Source organism: Amblyomma mixtum, chromosome 5, assembly GCF_055824585.1.
Source record: "Amblyomma mixtum isolate Tamu chromosome 5, ASM5582458v1, whole genome shotgun sequence".
Lineage (NCBI taxonomy): Eukaryota > Metazoa > Arthropoda > Arachnida > Ixodida > Ixodidae > Amblyomma > Amblyomma mixtum.
The window spans coordinates 107,354,045-107,369,805 of record NC_143016.1 but is presented as its reverse complement, the minus strand read 5'-3'; the positions used below and the strand labels follow the sequence as shown (position 1 = coordinate 107,369,805).

The following is a 15,761-nucleotide window of genomic DNA, read 5'->3' as shown; positions in this document are numbered from 1 at the left end:
GAATTCTTAGCTGGCTGAGACCATTAAACTGCATCCGTAGAGAACAAAACATTTTTGTAATGAACAGCATTAAAAACCTAAACAAAGCTGTAGGCTTCCTGTGCCCCCAGTTACAAACGTGTCCGGGAGGCGATGAGCAAGCGAAGATGAGCAGCAACGGAGAAAAAAAAAGTTTATGCAGATTTCTTTGCACAGGGATGCTGTATAATGAAGTGTCGGAAACTTACGAATAACTTTAAAGGTGACTGCCGCGCACGAAACAGATTTCATTCTTTTCACGGCTCGCGACAAGCTTTCCCAGATCAGGCCTTGTGAATACAGCGTACGTGTAGCTCAAAGGTAGCAGAAAGCGTTTGCTAAAATTTAGGGAGCTCGCTGACATAAGACCCTGCCCACCACATAAAGCAATTGCACATTTTTTCCCTTCTGTCTTTGCAATGAATATTCCAGCCCACAGAGACGAACGTCCACTTGGTTCAGTAATATACGTAAATCTAGCAAGCAGGAAAATTCTGTGCTCGGCTTTCTTTTCCCCTTTTTTATTTTTTTCATGCAGTGACCTTTGGACCATTCGTAAGCCTGGCATCGCGGCGTAAACGCAGGTTTAAAGTCTAATACTCTAAGGATCTGCCGAACGCTTCCGTAACGAACAATACTTAAATATTGCGTTAAATGTGTAAGGTGTATAGCAGGATCATTTTTCATCCTCAGTATTCTGTATATTTCTTCAACGTCAATACTCGCCAACAACAAAATATAATATATGAACTAAAGGAGTTCGAACCGAAATACTTTAAAGAACATGCAAAACATGGCCGTCGGGTAAAGTCAGAGGACGTTCGCAAAGTTATCGAAATTTGGGTTAAGGTGAGAGCTTCCTTCTTTTATTCTTTCCTTACTTTACATTTTAAAAGTGCTTGAAAAATAAAAAGGCATCGACTCTCCTAATGCACAGTACCAGAGCCAGCTGTGAAAAAATTATAAAAATGAAAAGACCGCGGCTCGCCCAATACCAGAACCAGCTGCAACACCGATGGTCACGGATCGCCCAGTACTTCGAATCCGCCGGCTCGAAAATAAGAAAAAAAAAATATGAGCTGCAATGAAGTCTCCTTACGTGCGTCCGCCACGTTCGCCGTCTGCTGGGCCGGGGCCGTACATTGCGAGGGTGGTTTTCAGTGGGTGCCGCATGATGGCGCTACGAGTGCACGCCACGCACGGAGGAAATTACCGGAAACGGAAGAAATTTGGTACTCGCCGGATTGCGACATCTGTAGTTAACGTGCTACTAATTACTCGTCAGAAGAAAGGGGCTTGAGCAAGCCATGTGATGCTAAGGCAAGAGAACCGATGGTCCTTAAGAGTAACGGTCTGGATTGCAAGAGAAGGCAAGCGAACGGGGGGTAGATAGGTGGGCGGATGAGTTTAAAAAGTTTGCGCGGATCAGGGTGGCCGCAGCTGGTACAGGACAGGGTTAATTGGAGAGATATGGGAAAGGCATTGGTCCTGCAGTGGTCGTAGTCAGGATGATGATGATGCTGCTGCTGATGATGATGAATTACTCATGTAGGCCTAAGTGCATATTTCGAAGATACGTTTTCAAGAACTGTGCATTCACTTGACGCGCCTTTATTCGGCTTCAAACGTCGAGGTGTCGTGGCGGTGTCGCAGCATCCCCCGTCTAGCACGCCGGCCATCCGGGTTCGATTCCTACTTAGACCACAATTTTCTGCTATGACTGACAGTTCAAGCTGACACTTTTGCGGACAGTGTCCGTCTTCAACTTCCGTCCACGCCACTCACAAGCCAAGAAAGGGTTTCGCCTTAAAATCAAGAAAGTAGCAACCGGTAGGATGGGACTAAAGTACAGCTGAAACGGATGTCAATACACGGCGGGACTTTGGAAGCACTGAAATAAAGTGTCCGGACGCTGGCCCGAAACTATAGCGCTTTTAAACAAAAAATTGATATCCGTTGACGGGGCAGGGCAGTTTTTTTCTTATTTCTTTTTTAAGCCCAAACTAATATCTGTACGTAGTCGTACTACCCGCGGTACTTATGTGGAGCGGGGAGTCCTCTCTAAAGGACTCATCTACTATCTGTACGTAGTCGTACAGTCAACGCGATACAGTACCCGCGATACAGTAGTGGTGCGGGAGAGGCTTATTTTCTTATTCATTTATTATGCTTCTAACTGCTTCATGTACTTCGTCGTACCCGCGATACCTTAGTGGTGCGGGGAGTCTACTTTAATTAGACTCAACTACACTCTGTACATAGTCGTCACACGCGGTACATTTGTCGAACGGGGAGCCGTCCTTCTTTGGGGCTCAGCTATTTTGTGTACGTAGTCGTCCTGAAGGCGTCGACGGTCCGCTGACTCTTGTAAACTCATAATGTCGCAACAAGCAACGTGAGAGGAGCAGGCAAGAGCGAGCGAGAAAGAGAAACCGCGGGCGGCGCGGCTCCGGTGACTGACACGTGGACGACCTCGAAGAAAGAACGAGGCGCCCGGGCTTTGTGTACAGGTATAAGAGCAGCACGTGCTGCAAGCCATGCACGCCGAAAAGAAGATAATGTGAAATGAAGGCAAAGTAGAATGCGTGCGTACGATACGAACCTCTCCGACGACACCTGCCGCCACAATGGTGTAGTTCTGGTGAAGCGTGTCGGCCAGGCTCTCTGAAACAAAAAGACAAGAGAGCACGGAGGTCACGCACTGACAGTGCATCGCCTTCAAACTTTGACATGGAAAATGTGCAGCACTGTAGATATTCTCAGTGACCTACTGCTCCAAAGGTGTCACGAGAAAGTAGAACAACACGCTGCTTCATTTCGATATAAAAGTTGCCTGTTTTGATTAATTTGATAGCGACAGCAGACTGACTACTTGCAGAATAAAATACTAACCTGTGTGGGACGCCTCAAAAAAAAAAAAAACTCGAGGCAGTGTTATCGCGACCCGCGCTATCGTCTTTAATACTGGCGTGCATGTTAGCAGAGAGGTTAATTTTTTATTTTTTATCCTCAAGACCATCAATGTTTTCTCCCTATTGGGCAGCTTATCTTCGTTTCCTTTATTTTTAAAGGGACACTGAGGAGAGCTCTATTAATATTTTTTTTTTACAGCAAAATCCGATAGTTCGGCATTTCATGGATTTGTTGCCACTTGGCCGGCAGCGAAAGATGCATTTATTTCTAAGAAATTTGGATTCGAAGTTGAAAACGTTTTTCCCGCCGCTCTGATTCAAACTTGGGATTCTCTTATGACGACACAGGATTAAGTGACGTGACACATGACGTGCACATGACGTGGCGCAGACTCCATTATTTCTGGCGGCCAGCAATGCGGCCTGGCAGCAGCCGAAAAGAAAGCTACCGCCGGCCGCACGTTGAAGGCATCTATCGGCTATTGCGGCCGTCGCTACCGTCGCGTCGTTTACGTTTGCACCGGCGTTTTGCCAGCGTTACGATGGGTCCTGTTCTCGAAGTCGTCAACGAAGTTCTAGCAAATAGACACCTTTAGCATACGGTGTACCTTGTTACCGTTAGCGGAATACCGGGAGCCCGCCTACGCCGGTGAGCAGGCGCTGATTGGTCCCGATGCTGCAGGCGCGCGCGTAGCTGCCAGGTACGTGGCGCCATCTGGCGACGTCAAGGAGATTTGCGCATGCATTGGCTGCGCCTCAGTGATTCATGACTTCTCATGTTCTAGTGTTGCTAGAACCATTGTTTCTAGCAACACTAGAACTGTTTTGTCCTATGACGTTATCACGCTTGTACTTGCGAGTTTTGCCTGTGGCGGTGTTCCCTGTATTTTCGTTCTTGCTCTTTTCTACGTTACAAGAGTTTTGTTGTCAATATGAGTGGCGTTTTTGTAGTCAGGAGCGGGTATTCTGTCGATACAAGCCAACTTCAATTTTTCCTCAGTGTCCCTTTAACACGGCTGGAGGAACACTCGGCGTCTATTGTAGTATTCAATATGCACCAAGCCCGCGTAACAAAACCGTTCAAAGTTTACATCTACAAGCAGAATATCATCGTATCGTGACGTGAAATTCGTCTCAAACGATGTAAGACGGACTACTCACAAAGCAATGGAAAGACAGCCAAAGAAGCCTGAGCGCCGTTCAAGCGCACATGATGATGATGCCCTTTCTCAATAAATGGCTCCAATGTGCCGCCGAATGACACCACAGGGAAGCACTAGAAATGCTTTCCTCCTCGTTTATGTCTCTCAGGCACCAGTAACAGCACACTGAGTATCGAACACCCAATCTCAAAGCGAATAGCAACAGGACGAAAGCAACCAGCGAATCATTGTGAAGTGGCTACTTGAATATCACAAGGAGTCATCCCTTCTCGGTCTCTCTTATCCCGCCCACCCCAAAGAGCCAAGCCCGACTTTTTTCCGAATCCACGATCGCATTTCACGATGAGCTTTGGCTGCTTTTTTTTTGCAACGTGTCCGATTCCCCTCGTTCTAACTGTGCGACAAGGAATGCCACTGTTTGTCTTCCATTACAGCTACATCAGCCGCAGCACAACAGCACTGCAGCACCGCGTTGGGTGTTGGTTGAACCTCCTATTTCCTGTGATTACGAGCTTCCAACGTCGTCACCTCTGCGGAAAAAGCGACAGAGAGCAGTGCGGAGAGGGAGGAAGGGGACGGGGCCTCGGGGTCGGGCGAGGGCGCGCGCCGAGGGGGGGGGGGGGGGGGTCGAGGAAACAGTATCAACGGCTTCAGCCAGGTGAACTCGACGGCGAGAAATGAAAAGGGCGGAGAAAGACGTGAACGGATGCGTGCAGCACAATGTATACGCGCGGCGGACTGCGAGGGAGGAAGGCGGCAAACCCCCCCCCCCCCCCCCCCCCACCTTCATTTCACCCTCCCTACAGCGACGCACGATAGGAGAGCGACGGCCGAAGAGTTGCCGCTCAGTACTGTGACGGCCGGAAGGATGCACCGGCGCGCACAGGCGCGCGAGCGTGCTCCAGCGCAGTTTTGGAACCCGTGCCAGAAACAGATGCGCCGCGCCCAGAGAACAAGAGGAGGGGAGGGAGAGAGAAAATTAGACGAGCAGGGAGCGCAGCGTCCCGCTGTGACGAGACTCATCCGCGCTTTCCTTCCTCCTGTCGTTCCCCTTTCCCTCTCACCCGTGTATCCTCGCCTTCGCTGTACCCGCATCGTCGGCACTTCCTTTGTTTTCCGCTTCCCCGTCCGGTGCCCGTGCACAAAAGCACCCTCCCCTGTTCCGGCGCTTTGCATCTTGGGTCGCCTCTAGTTCGCAGGTGCATGCGCTAGTGCGCTTCTTCGATGGGCCGTGAAAACAGTACCGAGGAACGCCGCCTGTACCTCTTTTTAATTCTCTGTCTGTCTCGTATCTTTTTTTTCTCTCTCTCTCTCTCCAAAGCCCTCGGGCTAAAGCTGCTTCACTTTGCTGAGCAGGGTTTGTTAACTAGGTCCGCTGGAAACTGGGACACGTTCAAAACTCATTGTAATTCTTGGATTTGCAATATAGGGGCTGTTTCAGAAGAAACACCTGCAGTTTTACAGCAACGTACTCATTAATATCTGCACGGTGTCTCGCTTGTTCCTTTTGTTCGACTGCTTCAAATGTCCGCATCCGCCTAATGCCCAGTTACAATCCTGCAGTACTTGTGAATAAGAATAAAAAATTAAAATAATTCGGGAGGTAGTGAGCTTTGTTTTTATATTCGTTATTTTTGCGTGAAAAGTTGTCAGTGACTAGGCTGAACAAAACCAAAAATCCGATAGGTGCGAATCGACGGCTGATCAGACGGCTGACATAGCGGATTATTGGCAGATGGCATGATTAATAACGCTCCCGATGTTTGGTTTGGTTTGGTTTATGGGCTTTAACGTCCCAAAGCGACTAAGGCTATGAGAGTCGCCGCAGTGGAGGGCTCCAGAAATTTAGACCACCTGAGGCGTCTAAACCTAAACTAACGACGTCCTGAATTCTGCTGTGACAATGTTTCCGGACAATAAACAACAGCTAGCAAAAACCTGCTCAACCCTGAATTTTTACAGCGCCACCCCGTACCACCCCACTCATGCAATCGTTACCTTTCCCATATACTATATGACAATACTTCAAAGACCAAGATTCTCTCATCAATACGCTCAACGCAGTGCCCCCAGCCCCCCTATACCGCTTCCTTCAATGACTGGATATCCCTCTAAATCCAATCCCAAAGAACGCGCCTTCAGGCTCTTGTTCATCACCTCCACAGGGACATTCAGGGAGCCCTGGTAGACAGATAGTAAGTTGAGGTTATAGGAGAACCTCGCCGCACCACTACTGGCCCTGGTAGACAGTTGCAGTACCCGTAAACCATGAGCGCCAGGATGAAAGTCGAATAAAATTTATCCGCATTTCTCTTTACAAAGGCGCCACACTACGCCAACGTTTAGCACTCCTCAGCGCTCGGCTCACTTAAGGTAGAGCAGGATTTTCCGGTACTTGCCTCGTAGAATGACCTGTCCTTACAGACTGCGGAATCTCATCACGTTGCGTTTTGAATTTGACCCACTGAACTTTTTACATATGCAGCCATTTAGAGTCAGAAAGAGGTGTAGCTATCGAAATAAATATTACAACCAAATGTGCGTTACCGGCTGTTATTTTTCGCGTCTCCTTTAACGTGCAAATTAACAGCTCATTATGTTCCGCCGGCTATATAATGACTCAGCAGGCAGCTATTCCAGTGCGGGCACAAATAGCCAAGTTAGCCCGATATGGAAAGCGTTTTAACGTAATGCGAAAAGGATAAAGTTATAACGCAGCAATATGTGCGCAGACAGAACTACCGTCGAAAGCAAACCTGGAACACGTGCTTCCGAAGGATTGTCGTTCTTCCGGAAACATTTTGCTAGTACTGCTTTGTGTCATTGAAATTGAATATTTTTATAGGACCTACGTGCCAGACAAGCATTTTCATTCAGTTCCATTAAGTGCCTGCACCCCTGATCTCCAAATCACATTGAGCAAAAAAAAATAAGAGAAAGGAGCACCGAAGGCGAACAAAATGTCGGAGAAATAGTCCCCGCTGAGTCTCTCAAGACCATCGCATTACGGCTGAGCTTCGCGATCGCGGGGCAAGCGATTACAGAGCACATAAGACTTTAGAGGGAGTGATCTCTGTATCGATTACCCAGGCACGAACTGCTCCTTAGGGCAGATTCAGAGAAGCTGCACCGGTGTATTGGAATGGTGTAGAGGGTACGTGGCTTGGCACGCACTTTATATCTGCTTGCAAGGAGCTGAAAACACGGAAGAAATAGTTACAAAGAAGTCCATGTCCGCATTTTCCTAATCTGCAACCTTCTTAGTAAAAGAACAGAAACTGCACGGCTCACCGTTGCTGATATTAGTGCGAAAGTACTGCTCCAGACGTATCAATCCAGTGAAAGAACCTTGTCATCTTGTCTTGCGCTCCGAAATAACCGGAGCTTACCCGAGTTACTCAGGTAAGCTCGGGTAAGTTCGGAGGAGCGTCAGGCAAGCTGCAGCTAATGGGCGGAAGCTCGGGTAAGTTCGGATTGGTTCGTTATCAGGTTGATCGCGAGAGGCTGCTTGGGAAGAGAAACGTGGGCCGCATAATCCCTACCGGTGGCTGGGATAGAAACAGCCACCTGCCCGTGCAGGGGCGAATCGCTTAACCGCTGCGCCACTGCCCAGGTAGTGGTGTGAGGATTCACCGCGGTCTATGAATTATAAGTAAAAAAATGACAAATTCTGTGCATATGGGCATTAACCCACTAAAGCTATCGCGTCACACCCTTGAGGGGAAACTTAAGTGCCCCCTCCAATTAAAGAATAAGCGCTTGGTTTCACACGTCTACACGGTTTAACTACGTTAAACGTGCTTCATAAGGTATGTCTGAACTGAAAAATCCTCACATGTGTGCATGGAAGGAAAAGGTGGGGAACTGTAAAGCACGTTCGATTGTAACTTTGAGCATAAACTGCTTATACCAAGTTCTGAGTAGACTTTTGTCATGGGTCTTAACTTTATAAGAAAATAGTGTTAGGGGTTTAAGGCAACTATTTAAGGACGTCATCTTGGCGATATGTACAGGAATGATTGAGAAAGAATGACATGTCTGAGACGAGAATCCACACCAAGAGCAGTCATTTTTCGTTTTCGTTTATTTGTAAGCAGGATGCATTACGGCGCTCGCGCCAATGTTGTAGTGTGTGTTTCTAGAAATGGAACCAAACCACTACTTCTTTCTGAATCGCATGCAGCAAATAGGAGCAAATTGTTTTAAAATACTGGAATTAACTGAACAAAAGCATTGCTTTCATATCCTGCCAATGTGCGAAAATTTTCGTTTAAAAAGTCTCAGTGTAGGAAAGCAAGAAAAATTGGACAGTTCTCCAACTATTAGCTCCTTTCTAAAAGAAGTGAATTTATCGCGCTTTGATCGAAGCGCGCGAAAACCCGAAAATCAGCCTAAGGTTGTAGATGCAAGCCTTGCGTCAACGCGAAATACGATAGGCCGTGGAATCCGGAATGTGGGGAACGTGGCGTGACTTGTGGATGCACAGCCAACACTCCGAAAAACAAAGAAAGAATACACCCGTAGTTTATGGTTTATTTTAATGACCACCCGCGTTCCAATGCGTGTTCCCCGTTGTTCAAAAACTACTGAGTTATTCCTGATTAATCAATCGTATTAGAGCAAAGTAAAATAAAGGTTACTTTTCGTTTGATCAAGACGACCACCAAGAATAAAGCCTGAATTAGATACGCGGGACTGAGATAACTTTCTTTTCGTTTGTCTCTTTGTTGCCTAAGTCATTGATTTACCCAAAGCGGCACACCTCATATGGAGAAAATTCGCATGGACACCCAGTTCCATTATGTGGTGACATTAAAACTGTTGATGTGTATACCGGAAGAGACGTCATTTCCCTTCTGGTGACGTCATTTCCGCCAAAGGGAGTGCTCCGGTCTGGAAACGTCACTTCCTTCTAGACAATTGGGAGTGCTCGGTCTGGAGACGTCGCTTCCCGCCAGCCAATGGGTGAACTTTTTGACCGGCGAGGCATTTGGCCCCATGAGGCTTCTATGCTATCGCACTAGCAACATGCTCGCCGAGTTGCTGTCTCAACTCCGCGAGAATCGAAATACAAATTAGAACATTAAAGCATCTGCGCGAGAACACGACGGAAGAAGGCGTGGAACGAAGAAAGGAACCGAATGCGATGCGTGCATCCTGGCCCTTTGATTTCCTCTTGTAGCACTGTCACAATTAGAACATCAATAACTGACAGCCATCTAATTACAAGAGTGCTCTTTAAATAGACACCCACCCGTCTCTGCGGCCACACCTTACACTGCGCGCACAAGTACAAGTCAAACAAGCTCATCTGGAAATGTTGCTCTGCAAATTTTGCAAGATTCAAACTTCTGCATTTGAAGAAGCAATGTCACGAGTACCACAAAAGTACCGACGACATCTTATGAGGAAGTAACGAGTCTGCCCAGGGCCTTCGTGAAATTTGAAACGCACCGTAGCAAATACGTATATTTCGGAACGTAATAACAGTAGCAATACCTCTTTGTTCAGGTCGCCAAAGTGTTTATTTCAAAACGCGGCGCGTGGCAAGAGTCGCATCATAGAATGCACACATTATCTTTGCTAATAAAAGCATCTTTCCCTACAAAACTTCCACTTAAAGCGAAATATTTCGGTCCCGCTAAAACCACGAGGGCTTCTCAATCCTTCCGCGGCCCACAAAGTAAAAGCACTTGGAAAGAGCGAAGACAACGAAAGGCGTAGGCAATAACATGCCACGGTTTTCTCGACATCGCTATGCGTTCTTCACGAGAGCGTGCTAAAATTCCACTCCTACAAACGTTCCTCTACTTGTATGGAAGCTGGACTGGGATGGTGAGGGGAGAGGAGGAGATGAGCGGGACAGAGAGGGGAGAGATTGTAACCTAGGCGGCCAGCCAAGGCTTTGAGGCGTTTGCGTAGCATCGCTAAGCGGTGCCGTTTGCCGAGGACCCGCGCGAAGCTGTCCCTCTTCCACTCCTTTTTTGGGGGCCTCCGAAAACGCGTCGGATCGCCAGCGGAAAGCGACGTTGCAAACTCGCGAGAAGAGTGCGGGCTTTGCCACGGGCGGCCTTCCCAAGCGGCGGGAGCTTTTAAAGGCTTCCGCGGCGGCGCCGTCCAAAGATCCTCAACACTGTTGACACTGGGCGCGGTGGGGAGCGCCTGGTGTCCCGGATACCTCCTTGTCGAGGTTTTGTGGGACGGGGGGGCTTAGAGCCCGGCCGTAGTGGAGCACCGCAAACGCGTCGCAAATGGACGCGGCTTGCCGCTGCGTTCGTGGCTGCCACCGCCTTCGCCTCTTCCCTTCGGGGCGTGTACCCACCTAGGTGGTGAGACGGGGCTGTGAGCCTGTGCCTTTGGGACGCAGAGCGAGCGCTCCGGGAGCGCATCGTTCGCTGTTGGAATCGGAGTATTTGGTGCTATGACGCGCTGCTACGGAGAAAGAGAGAGAGAGAGAGAGAGAAGGGGAGAGAACGAAGACTGAACCAGGCGCTTCTATCACCACCACCATCGAAGTATATATCGCCGAGGCCCCCAAGTGTGGTCGTTTATGTGCTGCGCCGAAAGACAAACAGTCGTCAATGAACGGAACATTGGGAGGCAGGGATCAGAGCGTATCTTGCACATCTCGTGCATCACACTCTCTTTGCCCTCACAGGAAAGGGAGAAAGGAAGGAGGCAACCGTTGAGTACTGCCAAGTGCTTTCTAACTCGCATCCCCCTTCCGACGTCATAGGCCTCAGTTTGGGCCACCCGTCGAATGCTTTTGGGGATCTAGGACACACGCTTCAACCGCACCCCTTCATTTCCTCTCTTTTTAGAGGATATGTTTGAAAGCGAGATGAAGTAGTGTACTCTGGGATAGACACTAAGCCATCTTAAGTGTCCCTTGGCGCTTTGAGCGCAACCAAGGATCCCTGTTTCGAACGGCGCTGAATTATAGGAGCAGCTCCTTATGGCGAGCAACGGCCCTAAATGCTCCTAAAGATGATGGCGGAGCTATTATTATTTGCCTTTGTTTGTATGCCCCAAGATCAGATGTGAAAACTTCTTCTTGTATTGAGCGCCTCATAAGCAAAGAAAAATTAGTAAAGAAAACAGAACACATGATGGAGTTTTTAAGCGTATATGCAAAATTTCTTCGATCCGCCAGTCTAGAGGACGAAAGAAAGCGGATCTCTTACACTTCCTACTTCAGCTTCTTCAAGCCTCTACTCCTACGATATATATCTCCTACATTAAACGAGTCTCACGGCATAGTTGCTAAATTATTGCAGTACGCATGGCACCGTGATAGTGTGCATCTCTGTGGGAACAAAATCACGCTGGTTCTTCTATCAGTTTATCACGGCGATTCTTTTCAAAACGTTAATGTAACCACACAGCGAAAGTCACCTGGACCAGGCTTTACTATAATAAACCCGCCTTTCTCATGCGTTAGTACTAGATGCCTCCGTAGCGAAAGCCGTCGTGTATGCGGATGAAGTCTCCACCTACTAGCTGCCACCTGCCACGACTGGCAGGTGGAAAAATGAAGAGACAAAAATCTCCTCTCCACTTGCAGAGGAAAGAGAAATGTACCGGGGCGATGGAAGACAAAGAGAGGGTGACAGGCGACCGGTTGAAAGCGGCAAAGTGGGGAGAGAGATATCTTCCTTTCCTTATCATGCACTAGCACTAGGGGTGTCACTAGCACGAAAGCTATTTTAAGGCGAAAGCTTTTTATGGCTCATACTCGCGGTGTCCGCCCATGCGCTGGAATCGTGTCGTGCCAAGTGTGGCCTCTCCTTAGCAACCTCCTCCCCTCCTTAGCAACCGGCGTGCATAGCTGTGCATAGCAACCGTGAGGACACACAGTAGCGCTAGAAAAAGCGCGCGCGCGTCGGCGGTGGCAGCTGCACCGCCGCTCCTTCGCCAGACGTCTCGTTGCAGTCAAGTGAGTGAGACACATGGCTCCGAAGCGTCCCAGTGATTCCGCGCCGAGCGGTTTGGGTTTCAGCGGCAGCGGACGCCGGATTCCCCCAACACCAAACGCCAGAAGAACAAGGAGCGAATGCTCATGCGCCGACTGAACGTGTCACCAGATGCAAAAGCAAGGCAGGCAGAACGGACGAGGCTTTCGTCAAGCACACTTTAGAATTTCCAAAGTGTCGCCGGTAATTTTTGTGCCCTGGTGGAACCTGGTGGTCTCCTGGAGAGGGAGAAAAACCGGTTTCGCGGCAGCTGCAGCCACGCGGAACCGGTTTTTCCTCCCTCTCCAGGAGCCACGCGGAACGTAGTCTACAAAGCGCCTGCTGCAGCCGATTGGAAAGAACGCGAACCGGTTTTGCGGCAGCTGCAGTAAAGCGGAAAGGCAAAAACCGCGTCGCGCCAGCTGCCACTTACATTGCCTGTAAAACCGTTTTATGTAACCCCTGTGAAGGTTTCATATATATTGTGCAAGTGCACAAGTGCACCTACATCGCATTCAGTTTAACGAAGTAAATAAGCGGTTAATTTTTTTTTTTTTGCAAATGATTCAGAAACCACATTTACTTCAACATCTAAAGCTGCGCATCTCGCTGTTTTTGCAAACATGTTTGCACCCACAATTTCGGTAAGCGAGTAATGTGTCCTTGCCTACTTGGCTTTCAAGAAAGCAGTCAATGCGTGGTGCGGTTAGGTCAAAAGTGGAAGTAAACAAAATGTGCATGAGACAAATTTACCTGCTTTGGAGGCCACGGTTGTTGCGTTGAGGTTCTGCGAGTTTGGGTTCACCTTGAAGCTCACCCGGTTTCCCTCCAAGCTGGAAAGTAAAAAAAAAATTAAGATGTTGATAAAGTACATGTGGTGCACCAAATCAATTCCAGTTTTACGAGTAAAATAACGCCAATATCAGGTCTCACTACAGAGAAGCTCGCGGACGTTGAGCAAAATGAGGCGAATCGCGAATTCTTTTGTGTCATTTATATGCTTAGCCCGGATCGACACTCTCTCCGCCATACGCGATGCTGTCCTAATCTTCTTGCGCGACCATCTTAGACAACATTGGTTTTTATACTCACATTAACCCACTTGAGTTACTGCTTCTACCAAACGTCATCTTACGCGATCTTTCACGCGTGCGTTAATACTTGTAGCTACCTGCTCCATTCAGTTAAGGACTATTGTCGAACAAGTAGCTGTAGGCGTTTCCGAACTACGCATCTTCATCCCCTGAATTTTGTAGCTCTTTCTCCTTACACTGCACATATAATCACTGATATCATCGTATGTCGAGTGGTCGACAACACGTGGCTCTCAGTTTGAACCATTATGCATTCAAATTCACGAATAAAAAAAGAAGGAAAGCGGTGGTTCGCAGCGTACTCGTGACACCAGCGTCACGTGAAAGACAAGTAAATATCGCGTGCAAGGAGTCGAGACGTCGGGAACGTCTTAGGTTCCGAAAGAAACGGCCGATAAATGGTGAACGAAAGACTACGACCCGCACAGCCTTCGGCGCTGAGAGGGCTCCTGGTTTCGTAACCGGCGTTCGAGAAAAGTTAATGGGTTTTTCAAATGAAATCTGTGCGAGCGGATGGGGCGGCGACGAGGCACTCGGCCTGCACCGTTGGCGACGCATGTAGGGGGCAGTGCAGCGAAATGGAACGTGTGTAGACCCCTCCAGCCAGCGTGCGTTCAATAAATGGCGCGTAATTGCCGAGACAGGATTGGACGGGGTCCCCGCCGCGCTGGAGTAAATCTCCAGTGAGGCCGCCTCGCTGCTGGAAGCTTCGGAATCTGAGGCCGTCTGTCTCTTTTCTTTCCACATCCTGCTAACTCCACACGCCCGCACGCACGCACACGCACACGCACACGCACAGACACGCACACACACACACACGCGCGCGCGCACACACACACACACACGCGCGCGCGCACACGCACAGACACGCACACACACACACACACACACACACACACACACACACGCGCACACACACACACACACACACACGCACACACACACACACACACACACACACACACACACACACACACACACACACGTGTCTTTCCTTTTTTCCCTTTGACCGATTTCAATAGCGCGAGCAGAGAGAGTACGCTTCCCACCTACGCTCCCCCACAGGACATCAGGTCGTGTGCACTTGGGTTCCCTCCCGCGCTCTGAGACCGCGTGCCACTGATTAACGAGTGCAGTTGCAGAACGAAGAATTGCTTCTTCCCGAATGCTCTGGCGGCGGGCGTTTTCGGTTGAACTCGACTACGCCGCATGCTAATGTCCTGTTGACTTGCCGTTTGTAGCAGGAGAGAGAGTGGAGGGGTTGAGTGGAAACGCAAAACGCGAACACGGGTGCATGCTTGGCTGCCATTTCTTATGCCAATGCTAATTGTGTTTCATGATGTCGCTGAATGCTTGCGAAGATCCGAGTTGGCTGGCGCGCATACAACTCGTAGAATAGTGTCTTTGATTGTAAAGGTGCTTCCAGAATTTTTTTTTTACCTGAAAAGTGTAAAATGGCTCGTGGTTAGCAACGAACTGCAAGTACATCGTAAATGTTTTGATATGGGGCAAGCCTGATATGTCGGTTCAGAGTAGCGTGTAGAGTAACTGGAAATGAGAGTAGCGGCGTAGACTAGCGGTTCAGAGTAGCGTGGAGTCAATGACGGCTGGCTTAAGTAACTGTTACGCGCTGTTAGACAATAAGTGTAACAACCCCCAACAGTCTTTCAGCACAGCACCCCCACTCACCCGCCTCTAGGTGCAGCTAAACAAAAACTTCGGAATTCATTTATTTGCTATTTGCGAAACAGCGTGAAATGACAAAGCCCAAGCATGAGAGACAGTACAAGGCACCTTTAAGTCATGCTTGTCCGTTTTAGCTTCGTGATTTTACTCAAGTATTGCTTAACTAACACACTTAACATTACTGGGCACACGATTACATACGCTGCGCCAAGCAGTACCTTCATTTAAAAGAATGGAAGACTCGCACACCAGCTTCCAAGTGACACTCACCGAATATTAGAGAGTGTACCGGAAGGCAGAAGGAGGGCTCGCTGTAGCGCTGACACCAGCCTGTCGGCATCGTCTTGCGACGCAGGGCTGCAGGGGATAGGAGAAACCCGTAAGGGGATGTTTGAATCCAGTCGCTTCGAAGAAAGCAAACAAAAAAAAAGGAGTGAAAAAGATAGCTTCATGCAAGCGTAATTTTTAAAGGTGGGAACACTGTCAGGTCGACCCCTTTACAATGAAGCTCACTCGTTGTGTGGGCTAAATCCGTGTCTCTATATCGGAAGGAAAAAAAAGTGGCATTTGGTGGATTCGCGAATTTTCTGTGGGCAAAAGACGGTGCGTAAATTGGCCGCAGGAAGGGTTACGAAATACGACGCCGTGTCCTGAAGACGCTGAAACCTCGACTATTCCTGTAATTTTTTATAGGTCAGCCGAACCTTACCCTGAACCGCGGTGCCCTACTCGCGATCTCTTTGTACGAGCGCGTAAACACATGCATCTGATGCGGCCCATAACTGTCTGCCTTTTCCTGTTCGGGTAATAAGCTGCTATCCAGGTGAATTGGAAAGAACACCGGCTGCCTTTTTTTTAATCCCCTCAATTTTAGATATCCCCCGCCCCCCTCCAAAAAAAAGATTCAAAGAGCGTCCAAAGACTTTTTCTATCTAT

At 48.7% G+C, this 15,761-nt stretch overlaps 1 protein-coding gene across 1 annotated transcript in view; it reads right to left on the bottom strand.

Moving 5' to 3' along the window:
- Nucleotides 1–15,761, bottom strand: part of IA-2 (tyrosine phosphatase IA-2) — a 514,718-nt gene that overhangs the window by 298,672 nt on the left and 200,285 nt on the right. The window contains exons 11-13 of the mRNA XM_089545824.1: nucleotides 15,096–15,182; nucleotides 12,799–12,878; nucleotides 2,621–2,682 (exon numbers count right to left, since the gene is read on the bottom strand). Of these exons, the coding sequence (XP_089401950.1) occupies nucleotides 2,621–2,682; nucleotides 12,799–12,878; nucleotides 15,096–15,182 (229 nt within the window). The remainder of the gene's footprint in view (nucleotides 1–2,620; nucleotides 2,683–12,798; nucleotides 12,879–15,095; nucleotides 15,183–15,761) is intronic.